The following is a 19948-nucleotide window of genomic DNA, read 5'->3' on the forward strand; positions in this document are numbered from 1 at the left end:
AGAGACGAACCATTCGTCCTAGCCAAGGATGTGGCCCAGGTTTTCTATGTGAAGGATATGTCTACCAAACCAAGAAAAAGGAAACATAAGGAAACAAATACATCAAACGATGAGCCAAAGCGCCACATAGTTCTTTCTGGAAAAAGAAACATCGTGGGAGTGGAGGACAAGACAGACATGTCAGAAGATTATAATAAGTTTGATGAAATTCCACCCTTCAGAGTGAACATTGATCCAAGCATCAAGTTAAATGATGAAGATGCTCCATGGTTAAGGCCGAAGAAGATTAAATGATGAAGATGCTCCATCATCAAGTTAATTGAAGAATGTTCATGGCACAAATGAGTATCTCAACATGGCAATCAATTTCCCATTTATTTTTGTGTAATCATTTAACTGTATGTAAGATATGAAAAGTGGAGATGCGCCACGGGAGATTTCCCAACCCTTTCCCCAACACTGTTAGAGGAGATGTAGTCGTTCAGGGGCTTGCAGGGAAAAATTCCAAGGCGCAGTTTCTGAAGATGCCGTAGGGCGTGTGCACCAACGACATCTTCGAGAAACTGCGCCACGGAAGATTTCCCAACCCTTTCCCCAACACTATTAGAGGAGATGTAGTCGTTCAGGGGCTTGCAGGAAAAAATTCCAAGGCGCAGTTTCTGAAGATGCCGTAGGGCGTGTGCACCAACGACATCTTCGAGAAACTGCGCCACGGGAGATTTCCCAACCCTTTCCCCAACACTGTTAGAGGAGATGTAGTCGTTCAGGGGCTTGCAGGGAAAAATTCCGAGGAGCAGCTTCCGAAGATGCCATAGGGCGTGTGCACCAACGACATCTTCGAGAAGCTGCGCCACGGGAGATTTCCCAACCCTTCCCTTCATCCATGGAATGAAACTCTGCTTGGCTTGTTGATCTGCTTGGCAAGGCGTATCGATGCTCCTTTTATAGGCACGACACCTTTTCTACTTTGTCTTGTTCCTTCGACAGGGCGTCATGCGCTACATGTTTTATCTCATCGAGCAGTGCGTCCACCCATGCGTTCTTATCCTACCGACATCTTTAGTCCCGGTTGTACCCACCAGCCGGGACTAAAGGTTACCCGCACGTCCTTATCCCACCGACAGTTTTGTTAGATGACAAAAAAATGATCTTTCGTCCCGGTTGTACCCACCAGCCGGGACTAAAGGTTACCCACACGTCTTTATCCCACCGACAGTTTTGTTAGATGACAAAAAATGATTTTTAGTCCCGGTTGTACCCACCAGCCGGGACTAATGTTTTCGGCGCCACTGGGTTCCCGCCTATTTTTCTTCCCACGCTTTCCACTGCTTCCCGCCTCTGTCCTCCCGCCATTTTTTCACTATATATATGTAGGCTTGGCCTCCATTTACATATCACATCTAGACTCATATCTGCAAACCTCATCACTCTGTCCCATGGCTTCCATCGTATCTCTAACCCTCCGGGAGGCGGAGGCGCTTTGCGCGTCGAACTACCCCTGCCCGCCGGGCTACCGCGTCCCGACCGGCTGGTTGCTGAGCGTCGGAGGCGTACCGGTCCCTCCTGTCCCTCTAGGTGTGGCGCGCGAGATGGCCATCACGAACCACTACTACTTCGAGCTCACGCCAGAGTAGCGGAGGAATCCCCAGTGGCATCCCGACTACAACCCGACTTGGGAAAGCTTCTTCATCAATCGGCGTGAGAGGGCGCTTGCCAGGCACGAGGAGGGCGGCCCGCCTCCTTCGAACTTCAACGAGGCCGGCCGGCGGCTGTGGTGGCGCGGCCGGACTCTCCAGGGCGTCATGGCCTACCGTGGCCCCCGCCTGCGCTACCCTCAGTCCCAGCCCACGCGTGCTCTCCCGTCGAGGTTCGACTACCGCGACCCCGATGCCAGCGACGATGATGACGGCGACTACGACGACTACAGTGGCGAGTACTATAGGGCTAGGCACGAGTATGACTGAATGACTCGAACAGTCGAATCTGGCCATGTATCTTAATTAATTTTTAGTTGAGCTCTGTACTTTAATTCCATGTATGTGGCGGGAAACTTTTCTCATCATCAGCGTCTGCCACAACGACTTTATTGAAAATACAATTAAAATAGATAAACAACTAGTCTAGTCGATCTACTCGTCGTCGGAGGTTGTCTCGGTCCAAATGTCGTCCCACCGAGGGTCGTTGTTGGCCCAAGTTGTATTCGGGTTGTCGAGCTCGAACACGGCGACGGCCCGACGGTGGCGCCTGTTGGACCTGCGATGTGCCCGGAGGTCAGCGAAGAACGTGTCGGTGTTGTCGATGTCGTTGGGGAACTGCGCCCTCCACTGGCGCATCAACTCCTCGTCGTGCTCGGCGATGGCGATCCGGCGCTGCACCTGGCGGTGGCGGCGACGGTCCTCGTCGTCGACGAGACACGGCGTCGGCGCGAGGAACTCCGCCTCCTCTAGTGATTCGACGTCTGGGAAGTTCATGTCGCGCCGTGGCCGCCGAAATCGCCATGCGGCCGCGTCGTAAGCGCGCGCCGCCAGCTCCGGGGTGTTGTACGTGCCGAGGGTGAGCCGGAAGCCACCGGCGCGCATCTCGGCGTAGAACCTACCGTTCGGACGCGCTCGGACGCCACGGAAGCCGGACGAGCTGCGACGGCGCAGCGGCATCCCGGCGACGAATGAACGGAGGCGACGGCGACGTGTGGTTCCGCGCGCACGCCGCACTTTATAGCACAGCGACGCGACAAGTTTGGGGACAGGTGGCGCGGGGAAGCGGCGGGGCGTGGCACGTGGAAGCGGCATCTACACGTCGCACGCCGGCGGCGGCGGGGCGAGGCACGTGGAAGCTGCGGCGACCGGTGGCGCGGGGAAGTGGCGGGGCGTGGCACGGGGAAGCGGCGGCGACACGTGGCACAGGGAAGGGACACGTGGCACGGGGAAGGGACACGTGTGGCACGGCGGCAGCGGTGGCCAGTACATGGCGGTGAAGGTGGTGGCCAATACATGGCGGTGGCGGCGGTGGCCAGTACATGGCGGTGACGGTGGTGGCCAGTACACGGCGGTGACGGTGGTGGCCAGTACACGGCGGTGGCCAGTACATGGCGGTGACGGTGGTGTCCAGTACACGACGGTGACGGTGGTGGCCAGTACACGGCAGTGGCAGTGGCGGCGGTGGCCAGTACATGGCGACGGTGGCGGTGGCCAGTACACGGTGGTGGCGACTGATGTCTACGGGTGCTTCTATTCTTGTAGACAGTGTTGGGCCTCCAAGAGCAAAGGTTTGTAGAACAGCAACAAGTTTCCCTTAAGTGGATCACCCAAGGTTTATCGAACTCAGGGAGGAAGAGGTCAAAGATATCCCTCTCAAGCAACCCTGCAATCACGATACAAGAAGTCTCTTGTGTCCCCAACACACCTAATACACTTGTCAGATGTATAGGTGCACTAGTTCGGCGAAGAGATAGTGAAATACAAGTAGTATGGATGTATATGAGTGGTAATAGCAATCTGAATAAAATATGGCAGCAAGTAAACATGCAGTAGAACAGTAAGTAAGCGGAGATTCGATGTTTGGAAACAAGGCCTAGGGATCATACTTTCACTAGTGGACACTCTCAACATTGATCACATAATAAAATCACTCTACACTCTCTTGTTGGATGATGAACACCATTCATTGTGTAGGGCTACAAGAGCACCTCAATGCCGGAGTTAACAAGCTCCAGAACATTCGATGTTCATATTTAAATAACCTTAGAGTGCATGATAGATCATTGCAATTATACCAAGTACTAACATAGCATGCACACTGTCACCATCACACTATGAAGGAGGAATAGATCGCATCAATACTATCATAGTAATAATTAACTCCATAATCTACAAGAGATTACAATCATAACCTACGCCAAGAACTACATGATGCACACACTGCCACCGTTACATCATGAAGGAGGAATAGAATACTTTAATAACATCACTAGAGTAGCACATAGATTAATAGTGATACAATGCTCATCATATGGATCTCAGTTATGCAAGGCAATTCATGAGATCATTGTATTGGGGTACATGAGAGAGAGATTAACCACATAGCTACCGGTAGAGCCCTCAGCCTCGAGGGAGAACTACTCCCTCCGCATGGGAGACATCAGCGGTGATGAAGATGGCGGTAGTGTTGATGGAGAAGCCTTCCGGGGGCACTTCCCCGTCCCGGCGGCGTGCCGGAACAGAGACTCCTGTCCCCCAGATCTTGGCTTCGCGATGGCGGCGGCTCTGGAAGGTTTCTTGTACCGTCGCTTTCCGTCTCGAAGATTTAGGTCAGGGGCCTTTAAATAGGCGAAGAGGCGGAGTCGGAGGGTGTACGGAGCCGCCACACAATAGGGCGGCGCGAGCCCAGCCCTGGCCGCGCCGGCCCCATGTGTGGGCCCCCTGTGGCTCTCCTCTGGTGGCTCTCGGGTGTTCTGGAAGCTTCGTGGAATTCTAAGATGCTGGGCGTTGATTTCGTCCAATTCCGAGAATATTTCCTTACTAGGATTTCTGAAACCAAAAACAGCAGAAAACAACAACTGGCCCTTCGGCATCTCGTCAATAGGTTAGTTCCGGAAAACGCATCAAAATGATATAAAGTGTGAACAAAACATGTAGGTATTGTCATAAAACAAGCATGGAACATAAGAAATTATAGATACGACGTATCAGCGACGGTAGCCTGTACACGGCGGTGGCCAGTACACGGCGGTGGCGGTGGCCAGTACACGGCGGTGGCGGTGGCGGCGGTGGCCAGTACATGGCGGTAAAGGTGGTGGCCAGTACACGGCGGTGGCGGCGGTGGCCAGTACATGGCGGCGGTGGACACGTGTGGCACGGCGGTGGCCAGTACGTGGTTTTTTTTATTTGAAATAAGGCGGGAATGAAATTTTTTTAAAAAATTGGCCTTTGGTCCCGGTTTGTAATACAAACCGGGACTAAAGGCCTATTTTGCGCGCGCAGCGAAAATCGCAGCAAAAATAGGCCTTTAGTCCCGGTTTGTATTACAAACCGGGACCAAAGGTACGAACCGGGACCAAAGGGTCCAGACTATATAAACAACACTTCGTCTCCGCGGAGATCAATCCCGCGGAGACGAAGCGCTAGTTAAGCCGCCAGGCCGCCCAATCGCCGCGCGCGCCGTCGCCGTCCGCCGCGCCGCCGCCCGCCGCTCGCCGCCCGCGTCACCGCCCGCCGCGCGCGTCACCGCCACCGCCGCGCGCGCGTCACACGCCGCCGGTGGCTGCGCCTCTTCTCTCCCGCGTGCGGCCGCGCGCCCTCGACCGCCGCCTCCTCCTCGACCGCGCCGCCACTCCGCTCTCCGGCGCCCTCCGGTGAGCGCCCTCCTCTCTCCCTCTCGTCCGGCCAACCGACGGCCCCGGCCGGCCGGCGGCCACCTTTTTATTTTATTTTTTATTTCTTATCAAATTTGACATATTAGAAAATAGTGAAATTTATAGTTGTTAGTATATTGTTAGTATATAGTTGTTAGTATATTGTTAGTATAGTTAATTCGAAAAAAATGTTAGTATATAGTTAGTATAGTTAATAGTGAAATTTGACATATATTGTTAGTATATAGTTGTTAGTATATTGTTAGTATAGTTAATTTGAAAAAAATGTTTTATAGAAAATAGTGAAATTTACATATCCGACCACCACCATCTCCGGTAGTGCAGGCACCGAGTCCGTGGCGGTGCCCCTGCCGGTGCCGAGTCCGTGGCGGTGTCCCTACCGGCGCCCGTGGCTGTGCCGAGTCCGTGGCGGTGCCGCCGTGAAACTCTATATATGATATTTACTTTCAATACGATGCTTGATTATTAGTTTGATCGAACTATTTTTTCGTAAAGTGTATGAGGCAGGAACCCGGGAATAACTTATGTGGATACTACGTCTGCACCTTCATTCGTGACATGTCCTGTCCCAAGGGTGGGGATGCCCGTATACACCAAACTCGTGTACGATAACAAATTTTCACAATTAATCTTAATTAGTACCATCTATTGCATTGATTTCCATTCATATATATATATTGATCTCCTTTTTTAAATATAGATGATACGCCTGCGGGACACTCTCATAACGGAGGATCAAATACGAGCAATTCAAGAGGAAATCGTGGGATTCTTTCTTACCGAGGTCATTACCCCAGGTGGAGAGCACTATCGGGAGTTCGTAGATCTTGATCGTGTACTTGGTCAAGACAAATAGAAAAGAGATCCGACTTTATATTGTAAATATGCATGCATTACGTGTACTGTTGACGATGTCTATATATATTCACGACGATATTTTGTGGTTTCTTGAATGATATATATGCATTGTTGAAACTCTGCCGCGGCAGAGAAACGCCCTGTTTCTCTGCCGCGGCAGAGAAACGCTGCTACAGCCTAAACCTGTGCCGCGGCAGAGAAATAGCAATTCTCTGCCGCGGCAGAGAACCCCAGGCCCGGTTCGTACCACGAACCGGGACGAAAGGCCATCCGCCGCGAGCTCCCTCGCCGCACCACGTGGCGCCGCCTTTAGGCCCGGTGCAACTTTGAACCGGGACTAAAGGGGGGACCCTTTAGTCCCGCCTAATTGGTCCCGGTTTGGAAACCGGGACTGAAGGCCCAAATGGACCGGGCCTATAGCCCCGTTTTCCACTAGTGTTTGTGGTCACAATAAAACTGCGGATTCTCTCATGTTTACATGTGTTTTATCTAGCTTTTTGTGGTAGGTCGTTTAATGTGATTTGGTCTGACTAGACCACCTGAAAGTGTTGACGAACCTGCTTAAAACTTGATTCATTCATTTGTTAATTAGCAACGAAAACTGGTTCTCTATGGGTGAGCGGCAATGTCCTGGCCAATTTGGAAAACCACAAATGATGCTAGGTTCAAACAATGACTTGTCATGATTCCGTGATATTGATATATAAAAGCTTTTGTACTCTAACGGAATTACATGTTATATTCTAGAAAGAAAACGCTGACAGATTGGTTCTTTGATGATCTAATAATAGGAATACTTGTAACTTTTGACTCGGTGTTGCTGGAGATCAAGGTGTGAAACTCATTTTGTTTGGAAATATGCTTTTGTTTCTGCTGAGCTTGCATGCTTTAGGCTATGCATAGTGAGAGCAACTTAGGTAGTACTACCTCGGTTAGGAAATATAAGCCTACAAATTTCTAGGCTTATAATTTTAAACGGATGTAATACATGTAACTGCATGTAGTGCCAACCATGCATATTCATAATATGACATGTAAGATATAGCCATATCTCTCTTAATTTACAAGCTAATAAATTCAGCCACTGTGGAAGAAACATCATGTGAACTAGTCTTGCAAGCTAGTTTGTACATGTAAGACAACGTGAAGAGATCAAAGTCAATGCATGGTGTTTGACAAAGTAGATGTACTGTAGTCATTCTCAGGCCGATCAAAGGCGGTGCCAATTTCTTTAACTAGCATGTCATTATGCATGTATTAGGATCATGTGTACTGGTATATGTTACCCTTGTTTCTGCCGAGCGTTCTTCCACACGGGCTAATAGCTAGATGCTACTTACGCACTGCTGATTCGTCTATGTCATATTTCAAACGGGACTACCTGACCACGTCGATCATGCTTTTACAGTAATACGGATGTAACGATAATGTATCATAAAGATGAGCACAACACTCAATTTATATTATATACTCCTATCAATCATGAAATTAGGGAGTTGAATGTGTATATATAGATAATATATGCAGCTATTGCCTACGAGAGAGATGATGAGACTATAGTAGTCTAGACTGCATGCTAATCAACTAGCTAACTACTCTACCACTCATACTTTTCGGCCATCATGGCGCTTTTCGGCCAAATCTCTAATCAAACATGTACCACTAAATGCTTCTCTCTAGCTCGGCCATTCGACATGGCGGACCATTTGATCGCACACCCAATATCCGCATTTTACTCTTATTTTTCTCCGCCCTTTGGATTAATTCATTATGGTGACATGCATTTACAATCTGTCTAAATAGTTGATCATGCACATAACTCAATGGAATTTGATACACTCAAACTTTAAGATTAATTAGGAGCACGCACTTGCATGTGCTAGTGTGTTGGATCTGAATTCCCAATCCTATGGTGACATAAATTTATAATATATCTTCAGGCATCTTATTGGTATAGTATTTTTCCTTAGAATTATTTCTCAGCTAGCTGCCGAATCGAATGGAAAATGTTGCCCAAAATGCCCCAAAAGCCTAAAATAGATTGCACATTCCCATATATGGTTTTAAAAACTTGTGTGTGTGTTTGTGTGTGTTCGCGCGCTGTTTTATATTAGTTTCAAGCAATTATGTGATATTTATATTGGTTTAAAGAAGTTATTTGTTTGTTTCTCATGTGAACTTTATATGTGCATTGTATAGTCCTAAACATAGTCATGTTGAATTTCTCTGATTTGTGGTTATTTTGCAGCTAGGGTACCAAAATGTTGTAGAAATTTGTGTTATGTTGTATATTACACATTTGTTGCAGAAATGATTTTATTTTGCTAACATTTTCTATTATGCTGTCTAAATTTGGAAACCCGAATTACCCAACAATTTTTTTTTTTGGTATTCAGTGTCATGGTATGAAATGTGGAGAAACATCCAAGAGAGTTCACTAAACATGAATCATTAAAAAATATTTGGTTACGGGGATAGACACCGTGATTTAGCAGGACCGGTTGGTGCTTATCCATGATAAAATTAGATCTAGCCAAATTAAGATCGATGCTTGATGTTGATGATGTTGCTTCGTGGCTTTGATATTAATTTTCCGGTGCATTGTAGATAGCTGGCCGGTCCACTCGAGTTTCATGTTCGATTGTGGCCATATTCGTTTTGGAGTTTTTTCATCCAACTTTCTATAATTTCTTATTCGTCACCAAATCCGACTAGAGGCAACATGGAGGATCTTAGAGAATCTTAAACCGGTGTCCTAAATTTGAATTCTAATACTGATATAAAAGTTCCTCCAAACATTTTACACACTTTTATTGACTCGGTAGCAGGTGCAAATGTAGACTATAATTATGGCCTCTAACTATTTTATTGCATTTTTCATTTGTTTGATCATACAATTGTTCATCATCATGGCAACTACCATCATCCAAATACACATATATCAAACAAAGACAAAACATCGAAGAACATACATAAAGGAAGTTTACCACATGCTCCAATGAGCATCACACATCACCGCTAGAGGGTGGTGCACTCTTCGAAACTAGGATCTCTAAACGAGTGATCTCCTAAAAGGCTCTTGCCTTCTCATCCATCCCACTCGGATCCATCATTGTAAACTTGCTATCTTGAGTAAGTTGCAACACATATCCTTGTCGGTCTCTTGCTTCATTTTGATAGCTTCTTGCTTTAACATGTCTCATCAAGGGAAATCATATCCTCCTCAAAGGTAGTATTGCACCTCAATTTTCTCCATACAGACCTCGTGCTCCTCCAGCCTCTTCACCCTTAGTTTCATTGCCTCCCATCACCATGTGTACCACTCCTCCTATTAATGTTTCTTATTGTAAAGATCCAAACTAGATTGAAGATCCTGCTTGAACATATCCTTCATTGTCTTGATCATATCATCTAGCTTGGCCCTCATGGAACCCACCTCAGCGTATCTCTTCAACTTATCCTTGGCCCCCTTACTCCCCTCCTTCTTACGACTACTAGATCCCTTACTAGGACTCCTACAGTCCTACCTCTTCCTTCGTTACTATCTCCATCTCTAGTTCTCTCATCTGCATGTTCTTCAAAAGAAGGAGTGCAACTCCTCATTATTCCTCGACTCCCATTTCAAATGACCCTTGAGAAAGTCCCAACAATTGTTGAAAGTAAAAAAATATGGCTTCGGACTTGGGCATACTTGTCATGGGTATACTTAATATGTAACATCAAATAATTGCATTAGCACAATGAATGCAAAAAATGAAACATCAAAGAAATGTGGCATCTAAGAGCTCACATAATCATCTTGTTATGCTCCAAATAATTGTGACATCAAAGAAGTCGGCATACATTGCGCAGGTGGTGAGCCAATCTACATATCTACACGGGGTCTAGCTATCCCATTGGTTACCTCCATACATCGATAAGGTTAGGTGAGCCAAGAAGAAGATGAGACGGAGAGGTTGAGGTTGAAGTTTAGATTAAGATCAAGGTTTAGACCGGCTCGATCCCTTGCCGGCGGCGCGGACTCCTCAATTGTCGTGGTTCTGTCTTTGTCGTTGCTGCTCGTCGTAACAACCTCCTCCTCCCACTGGCTGCCGATCGACAATGTCAGGTCACACCCTGTAGCCGTCCAATTCTTGATTTGAACTGTATTGCTACACTGAGATGGCCAGACGATTTCCTACAATGATGTACATAGTAAGTCATGTCAGCACTCAACACGGTTAATTAATAAGTTTCACTGCTAATACACTTATCCTACTAATTAAGAATCTTGGTTTACAAGAGCATATATCCCATGGATAGTCAATACACGACAGTTAGTATATGGCAAACAAAGTTTGACCGAGTCTGGTGCGTGGCTGACACCTAACGAACTAATTAAGATTACAAAAAATGAAGCTTCTAGCTAGATAACCTGTTTTTTGAAATGGAGGCAAAACATTTACCTCATTCCATTATTTGAGAAAAAGTGTCATGACATGACAAAATGCTTTACAAAAGTTACAAAAAAGGGATTTCTCTCCTGACATTACAATACTCAAATTTTTGGCACCCGCAGTGACCCAAAGCCTAGACTTTTTCTTAATGATCTCAAGTAGAATAGGCAGGGAAGTGGACTTGTTTTGAATAAACCCTTGCGTTTTTTTTCCATATTGTCCAACTAATGAGCATGGTTAACGATGTCACTGACTTCCTATTTGACGTAGTGGAGAGGTCAATGGACCAATCATGGATCCGAATAGCATGGTACCCTATCAAATCTTTCACCATGCTCCATAGGTGCTTGGTGTAGGGACAATAGGAGAAGATTTGCACCTTCGTCTCTTAGGTTTGCTTGCAAAGAGGACAAAGGCCGCAATTAGTCCATCCTCTCTTCTCAAGGCAGCCCGCTGTCCATATACTATTTTGAGTGGTTAGGCAAGCAAATAATTTTATCTTGGATGGAGCCCAATCCTTCCACACCATCTTATTCATGAAAGAATTCGTGGGGCCATAAATTGCGCCTTGTAGGTCAAAGACGAAGAATACTCTCCCATTTGATTTTGCATTTTCCTCCGGATATTTCTCTTGTGCCCGCCCCTAAGAAACCTCGCTCCATTTTCTTCATCCTTTGAAAGAACCCCAGCGGGATGGTGAGGGGAGTGAGGTGGAAGATTGTTTGCGAGCTAGAGAAGAAACAAAACGCATATATGAAAATATGAAGGGCGCTAAAGAAGGATGATGGATTCAGCAACCTTTGCTTCCTCTTGAATCTGGATTTGTTCATAGATTTTTATAGTTGCAGCTCCCTACCGATCGATGTACGTACTATGTTTAATTCATGTTTGTCTCTAGCGGGAAAAAGAAGTATACTAAATTGCTAGTATTACCTTCTGTGCTGTAATCAGTATGTTGTTACTTGATTTACATGGAAGACGCCCTTTACTCTCCTCCCAGGTACTGAGAATTTCTTCGATCGACGGTGGTCTGCACAGCGATCCAAGTACCGTGTTCAATAACACAGCTATACATGTGGGAAAAACCGAGAACTAGATTGATAATCTATTTTGACACTCACATTTGGTACGGAGACGAGGAGTGGTGGACGCCGTGGCGAGGCACGGCGTAACAAGCGTTGATCTGGTCTGGGACCAGTGCCGCCGTGCTGTTCCCATCAGCGCAGTGATCTTCACGACGATCCAGGGGCCCATTGGGTGGACTGTTGTTGTTGCTAGAGCTAGAGCTTGATCTATACATCTGAAGATGGCTCTTGATGTGGGATATGCTGACTCCCTTCAAGCCCATCAGCTGAAGAATCCGCTTCGGAGTTGCCTCTGCACACAAGATTTGCGAAGAGAATATATGTGTCAGTACCAGATATCATTTGCAATGATATCTATTCTGGTAAAACGGCAGGAAAGCTCCCATTTTGATTGCCAAAATGCAACACCGACGCCGAGAAGAACATGTTTTTCGACAAAAGACACAAGCATTCATAGATAAACAGACCCATGCATAGAAACACACGAAGGAGCAACATAATAGGGAGAGCAGTAAATTTGTAAATTGGATGACTTTATTTAATAGGTAAGAATCCTACAAAATTCCTTTGTAAATGCTTTGTATCACAAGCCCTTAGCCGGTATGCAAGCATGCACAGAGAGAGAAAGAGTACATGCGAGATTCCATGAGAGAGAGGGAGGCAAGAACTCACCATCAGCGCCGCCGAGGCAGTCTACGGCCTCGATGAACTGCCGGTGCAGCTCCTCCGTCCACCGCATCCTCGGCTCGTCGGACCTGTTGTACTGCCGGACGCCTCTCCTCTCAAATCCTCTCATATTTCCTCTCTCCTTGCAGCTAGAGCTTCTGGTACACACACTTTGACTGATCCTTCTCAGAATCAAGTGCATATATATGTAAAGGAGAGCCAGAGAGGGAGAGGGAGGGAGGAGGTTCCCAGGGGGAGAGAGAGAGAAGTTTAGTTTGTCAAAACAGTGATGAACTCTTAGCTAGGAGTACTATTTTTAAAGTACATGTTTGTTGCTTACCGTGCACAGACGTACTATATAATGTGCCCGATAGAATGTGTGTAATCAGAGAGGGAGTGAGAGATCGAGATGTGTGACTTCTCTGACCTAGTCCAGTCAAACATACTCACTTGCTCTCAGAAAGGTAGCCAAGCTAGCGAACACAAGCTCGAATTCGAGAAGTTGGCATCCTGCCCATATCCACGAGACATCCAAGTTCATTCCTTCACACGTAAGTATATATTAATCACAAATATACGCACGGATATGATCCATCCATCAAGCTCACATCATTAATTCCTTTGTCCGGGTCTCTTCCTGCAAAGCTCTGGGTCTGTTGCTGTACAGTGACAGCAATATGAACAGTTCACCTGTTTGACAAAAACGAAAATGGTGTCCATTTCGTATGTGATTCAATTCAACTTGTTCAACATCGCAGCATTGATTATATGTCACCGTCTCTGTCGCTAGGTTTGACAATATTTATGAAAACTACTACTTCGTATGTTCATTAATCTACAATCTTTTGAATATTTTGAAGTGGACTAGATAGGATCAAAACGAGTAAACCTACCCTAAAATGCGTCTAGTTGCATGCATTAACGAAAAAAGCTAGTAAAAGGTTGTATATTAGTGAACGAGAGTAGTATGTATACCAACTTAACTGCGTGGATACATACATATGTATATTGTCTGTGTAGACTTGATTCACAGGTAGATCGACATGAAGCTGAATAATGTAAAAGTCAACCCAACTCAATCCGGTGTCTCCAAGGAAATAGGAAACTAACCTATAAGTACTCAGTGGAATTCTAGCTATTTGACTAAATACTTTTGTGGCCATTGCTGGACTCTTACACTACTTCTCGCGCTAGAGAAAAGGCGTGTGTGGAAACATGTAGAAATGAACATATTCGCCTAGAAAAGTCGATATCAAGAACCACAGAATTCAAGTTGGTAATAAATCAAATTGTTGCCTTCTATTGATTGGAGAAAGAGATGTCTATCTAGAATTTTCACTTTTTTTTTTGAACGGTCATCGGTTGGACCCACCCGATAAAATGCTGCTATTAAAAAATCTGGAGTACAAGCAGACCTAAGGGGATACAAGGAATTACACAGGGGTCCGAAAATTAAGCATAGAGGACCCTGGAGAAAAACTCGACCTAATTAAGTATATATATATAGCCTACCTTTGGTAAAGTCGCATAATTATGATCACTTGAATAGTTCCAAGGATCAGATCGATATATGTGCTGCCAAAATTTCTCCTCTTCGCATGTGAATTTATCAATAAAGAGTTTATACTTGTGGCTACTATTGGAACATTGCAAGATAAAAAAAAACGCTACCAATTAGTCAAGGTAGCAGTTCATATGATTACCTATCAGCGTTACTGCACCTAGCTAGCTAGCTAGCGACGTCACCATCAAATACAATGCAACATTTTCGATATATATAAAATGAATTATGTACTTTAGGGCCACATTATTCAGAAAAATATAAAAAAGGTTTGCATCGGTCGACATCTCGATCAGCGAAATTCAGATTCACGGATGCACTCGATCCTAGCTCAGCTTAGATTGTAGATAGGAACAATGACGCGACCTTTTGAAATGCTTTCCCTAGCTAGCTAGACATATCATTCTAGGGGTTCTGCTGGTGTCCAAACTCACTTCTTACTTTTCTCTTCTCGTGTTTTAAAATATTTGTCGAGTGGACACTCGACAAACACTGATAGGGCACTCAACAAGTAGCATGACACCATGAGTGTCCCGATAGGTACGACATAAAGAGACACGTGTCTATCCGTTTTGATGAGTTCCCCATGTCAACACTCAGCATAGGTGATGTTTTTTGCCCAGCACCTTCAAGAAAACATTCGACATTCATGATTCTTGCCGAGTGCATGCCTATTGCCGGGTGTAATTTAATAGCACTCGGCATACCATCGTTGTTGCCAAGTGACCAATAATTTGCACGCGGAAAATGCTAGGACAGTAGAAGAAACTTAACCGTTTCATTTACTGAGACAAGCTCGTCCACTAAGTGTAAGCAAAAATATCACCATATGCCATTTACTTACGCATGCATATGGTATCTATCTACTATTCATGACCATCACTCGCGAAGTTGGGATGAAACTAGGTAATTGGATGAGCTATGCCTGTCGAGCAAGAAACATGTGTGTGCACTAGACTACTAGTCGTGCTAGCTGACTTGTGTGTGTAAGACGATGCCACTACGTGGAGTGTGGATTAAAGTCTCAATGCATGGTGTTTGGATTAACAAAGTCTAGGTCGTACTATTTCGCAGTCATCGTCATGGGACCAAAGGCGGTGCCAACGTCTTTAACTTTCATGGAATTATGCATATATAAGCTGGATCACAATAAGTTACCTTTTGTATATTTCTGCTGTACGCGTTCTTCCCTACTATACGTGCTGGCGTGCTGCTAATTCTTCTATAGATCTCACACAACGTAGGAGAATGGGAAGAGTGCACAATCCTGAGTCCTAACTACTACTTCTGTTTCAGAATTATTGTCGCAAATTTGTTTAAATAAAAATATATCTAGACGTATTTTAGTTTGTAATACATTCGTTTTCAGCAAAAAAATTGTGACACTTGCTTAAAACAGAGAAAGTATACGAACTAGAAATATATACGGCCATAAGACGAATGATGTGACCACATTAATTGATCTAGACTCCATGCTAATCAACCAGCTAATTACTCTCCGAAGCCAACGCTTAAATAGTCACGTGTCTATTTTCAGCTTGATAGCGGACGCTCATATGTACTTTTCGGCCGTCATTCCGCTTTTCGCCCAAGTCTCCAATCAAACGTGTACCACACTATTCTCTCTTCTCCCTAGCTCGGCAATTCGGCATGGACGGCCGCCATCGGACAACACGCTGAGTCCACATTCTAATTTTCTTCCGTGTGATTCTCGATTAATTCTCTATAGAGACAAGCATGTACTTACAAGTACTCTGTCTATAAACTAGTCTAGTCGCTTGGGAACGCACGTAACTCGATGGAATTTGATGCACTCATAGTACAAACTTTTCGATTAGGTGGACGCACGTGCACCTGGTAGTGTATTGGATGCGAATTCTCAATCCTACCAACTCGTGACTTTATCCCTAGCTAGCTGCCGAGTCTAAAAATGCACCATAGCATGCCTTCCGGACGGCATCACATATCCGCATACTTCCAAACTCCAAAGCCTCTACCTTTTCTGGTTCTTCATTTTTTTGTAAAAGACTAGAAAGCTTCTGCTTCTTCTTCTTTTTGGAATGACTCCAAAGCTTCTACGACGCCGCATTATCTCACACACAAGCTTTCCATGTCTGCACGTACGCGGATGCTGCAAGCTTTTTAAACATTTTCGAATAATACATGTGTATACTTACCTATGAAATTCAAAATTAGAATGTTGATCAATTGTATACGTGTAAGATACAAAATTAAGACAAGCTCGGAACCTTTCTCACTACAGGAAACGGACAATCTGCCGACGGTCATAACCTACACCGGCGGCGGCCGTTAGCGTAGGCCCTAAGCTCGGGCACCCCAACAACACGGCCGTCGGCCCATGTACGTAATCGGTGTAGGGAACGTTGGGCCGACGGCAACCGTCGGCGTAGGTTAAGCCATCGGCGCATGGCATGGCTGACCGTCGGCATACAAATGTTGTCGGCGTAGGCTGGGACACCGTGACAGAGAGGCGACGATGTCAACACTATGCCGTTGGCCTAGATGTATTCTTTTTTTGCTCTCCATTTTTGTGTAGGCATATATTTATACTCATTTATTTATTAATATCAATTATTTTTATATTTTCTTCACCAATTGTAGGGTCTCCCATGATAAGTGTCGGCCAGATTTTGCCCCAGCACCCCCAGCCCCACCCCCGGATATTCTTTTTAGTTTTCAAAAAATAAATGAAAATGATAAAAAAAATTAAAAATAAAATCCTTTGAGATGTTCATGTGTTATGTCATCTAGTTGTAAGGAAAATTAACAGACATGAATTTCGACTTTCTTGCAAAATGGCGTCATGTTTCGGTAAAGTTACATCCGATTTCAACCGCCTACGGCCGTTTACCATTTTTTTAGAATCCTCAAAATAAAAATAAAAAAGGAGTTTTTTTCGGATTTTAGATTTTCATGATTTTTTTAAAAGTATTTCAATACAAGATTTTATTGTTATTTGAATTCAAGATTTATTATTACTTATATATTGTTCTTTATTCAAATAATTGTTTGGAATTCAAAAAATAAAGATGGGTGACTTCATGGCATAAGGGTTAATACGATTGATAGGGTATAATTATCAACAAAGTATAACTTCTCTGCCGGAAGTTCATCCTGAAAGAGGAAAAAGTTAAGTGTGTTGAATCAGGAAGTTTAACCACGTGTAAGCAATTTGACCAAAGATTATGCTTAGAATTAAAGATGTCTCTTGTGCGGTTAACGAGTCAAACAATTCAAATATTTTGAAATTTTTGAAAAAAATGAAAAAAAATGAAAAAAAATGAAAAAAAGCTAGGCCGACAGCGTACCCAAATGGCCGTTAGCCATCGATATGGGGCCCATCTATCCAGCGAAGCCGGCGGCTTTTCCTACACCGACGGCTTTTCCTACACTGATAGAGGGCAAACTGGGCTGGCCTGACGCCTTGAGATGCCAACGGGCTATGCCGACGACTGCCGTTAAGATAGGCTACGGCGACGGCCAAATGGGCGTATGCCGACGGCCACCTTGTCCGTTTCCTGCAGTGTCTCTAGAATTTTCGCTTATTTGCTCTCAATAGTATTTAACGTAGGCCATCGTGTACGGTAATCAAATGTGTCTTGTGTTTTCTAACGGCATATTGTGGCAGTTTCCTGAGAAGATCACCGACATTCCTGAAATTTTTGCCTCTGATGGCCGGTTAATTTAAAAAAAAAAAAACTGATAAACGTGAAAGTCTGAAGTCTGAAGATTTGACGATTGGAGAATGGGCAAAGTCAACCACGTACATTCATGTTATTGTTCAAAGTTCTTTTGACCACATATATGCGCCGGCGATTCATGCATGTCGACATGTCAATTTTTTCTCCTGTCTAGGGATTATGTTTGTTCCCGGATATGGAATGTGAAACGATCTTCCGGTCCTTTGAAATGCTTGTTGACTTAGACTAATCCTAGTAGAAGTAACATAGCTAGCAACATGCAACTACATGCAATGCCACATGGACATTATGACATGTCATTAAATGAGGAGAAAGATGTTTGTGTGGTAACTAGCTATGTTTTTTTTTTTGAGGAACCGGTAACTTGCTATGTTATCATAACATCATCTTTGTCAAGACAAAATAAGTTTATAACCTAATAAATATCATTTTGCATGATACTATAACATATGTTACTAAGGGCAGTCCCAATGAGGATACGATCTTCATTAATTCTCCCTCCACCTCATCATTTCTCCTAGCCGGAAAATTAGATACACTCCACGGTGGAGCATTGTGGGTGCCCTCACCAATATCATTACAGTAAGTTGCATCCATGTCGTGTACAATCACCTGTGCTGAGTGTTTTTTAGTGTACTCGGCAAAGCGCACCTATGCCAATTGTCGGAGTAGGGTGCACCTCAAACAAAATTGCACCGTTTACGGACAATAGGTAGAGAAATAACACACAGTATAATAAATAAATACACTCGGCACCGAAAACTAAACGGCAAAGGGGCTTGCCGACTGTCTCACCACGACACTCACAAAGTAAGATGCCACGTGGCAAAGATTTTATGTCAAAATACATTCGGAGAAGGGTGGGAGTTTTTCCGCCAGATGTTTACTTAGTGCGGATGTTATTTGCCTAGTCCCTTCTGGAAGGTACAAGTAAAATAGCTCTTTGCCTAGTGTCCTATCTTGACAGTACACAAAGACATGCCGTGTTGACATAACAGGCATGACGGGGCACCGGTTCGAAATCGCATGAAAACGAAAGATAACCACACTATTTTCCCAAAACATGATCAAGGGAAAGTTGACATTTATTTTAAATCTGGCACGATTACAACAAAATTTGGCAGGAAGACAACACAAAAATCCATGGATTCCTAGAAAGCTAGCGTGCAGGTACGTGAAACATGGAGTGTAGGCGGTCTTCTATGTTTGTGCACGGGTTTTCCGTTCCTTGGAGCTGCTTTACAAAAAAAATCAATTTCATCACTTCAGAAAAAGCTAGACGACACTTTTACGTTCTGCATGTTAGGTGTAATTACATTGGGTGCACCACATACTTTCCTGTGGTGTGCGGTGATATCGACAAAGGGGTGTGTTTGCCGAGTCTCTCACGTGTGCTGAGTGTGCCGGCATGAGGCACTCGGAAGGGATATTGTTCTCCAGCCTTCTCCGTTAATCCAAGTGTTTTTGTATGCGGACGGTTTTTTTTTTTTTTTGAAAGGGAATGGCCCCGAAGGGCCTGGAAGCTTTGATTAAACGAGCGGACGGTACAAGTTTACAAGCAGCCCCCTAGAGGAAAAGGAAAATACATCACAGGACTGACTTTTTACAACCAACACCCTAGATCTATTCGCGAAAACGCGATCAGGTACTTGGTCGCCGCCGCCGATCTGGAACCACCACCTCCGGGCACCGTCGTCGCCGCCGGGGAACATGCCACTTGGGGCGTCGCTGGCGTTGCCTCCCGGAGTGGGGTTGGTGAAGATCCTCGCGCAGAGGATTGAAAGTCGAAGAAGAGCAAAGCTTCCCGACATGGAGTGGCTTCTTTCACCCAGGATAGCTCCGGCGACTCTTCGCCGACGCTGATGAACTCCATCAAGAACCGCTTCCAGCACGCATGCCTCGCACATGCGGATTTCCTTCCAAAGAAGAAGCTGAGCATCAGCACCTTGCACCGCCACAACCGTCCCCTCATGCGGACGGTTTAGCATGTGGGTTGACCGATAGAATGCTCTCGACAACCACACGACACTCGGCACAAAGCTCGTCCCCATGGGTTCTTCGTCGTCATATGGGGCATGTGCTGATCTATCTATCATTTCTTCCATGTGTCCATCTATGTTTGTCGTACATGCAGGATTTTTGCCTTGTTTTGATTCACCAGTTTTTTTTTTCTCTCAGCTCTTTCTTTTCTCTCGTATACTGTCACAGGACAGGTCAAGAGAAGGGACAAAGTTCCTCACCCGGCCAAA

At 45.0% G+C, this 19948-nt stretch overlaps 1 protein-coding gene across 3 annotated transcripts; it reads right to left on the reverse strand.

The window, feature by feature from the left end:
- Window positions 1-9986: 9986 nt before the first annotated feature.
- Window positions 9987-12728, reverse strand: LOC127312020 (myb family transcription factor MPH1). Of its 3 annotated transcripts, none has more exons than XM_051342502.1 (4): window positions 12423-12728; window positions 11787-12042; window positions 11599-11695; window positions 9987-10406 (listed from the first exon to the last, which is right to left on the reverse strand). In XM_051342502.1, exons 1-4 carry the CDS (start codon window positions 12616-12618, stop codon window positions 10152-10154), a joined length of 804 nt encoding a protein of 267 aa, XP_051198462.1. In that variant the 5' UTR covers window positions 12619-12728; the 3' UTR covers window positions 9987-10151. The 3 variants fall into 3 exon arrangements, with proteins under 3 accessions (XP_051198462.1, XP_051198464.1, XP_051198463.1); XM_051342504.1 differs by lacking the exon at window positions 9987-10406 and adding an exon at window positions 10415-11337; XM_051342503.1 differs by lacking the exon at window positions 9987-10406 and adding an exon at window positions 10415-11394.
- Between the last annotated feature and the right edge of the window lie 7220 nt (window positions 12729-19948).

This window comes from Lolium perenne, chromosome 7 (assembly GCF_019359855.2).
Source record: "Lolium perenne isolate Kyuss_39 chromosome 7, Kyuss_2.0, whole genome shotgun sequence".
NCBI lineage: Eukaryota > Viridiplantae > Streptophyta > Magnoliopsida > Poales > Poaceae > Lolium > Lolium perenne.

Coding starts and splice junctions, on each gene's coding strand:
- LOC127312020 (XM_051342502.1), bottom strand. CDS start 12,618: ATGCACTTGATTCTGAGAAGGATCAGTCAAAGTGTGTGTACCAGAAGC. Junction 12,043..12,422: donor CTGCCTCGGCGGCGCTGATG/GTGAGTTCTTGC, acceptor TCTTGTGTGCAG/AGGCAACTCCGAAGCGGATT. Junction 10,407..11,598: donor TACTGATTACAGCACAGAAG/GTAATACTAGCA, acceptor ACATCATTGTAG/GAAATCGTCTGGCCATCTCA.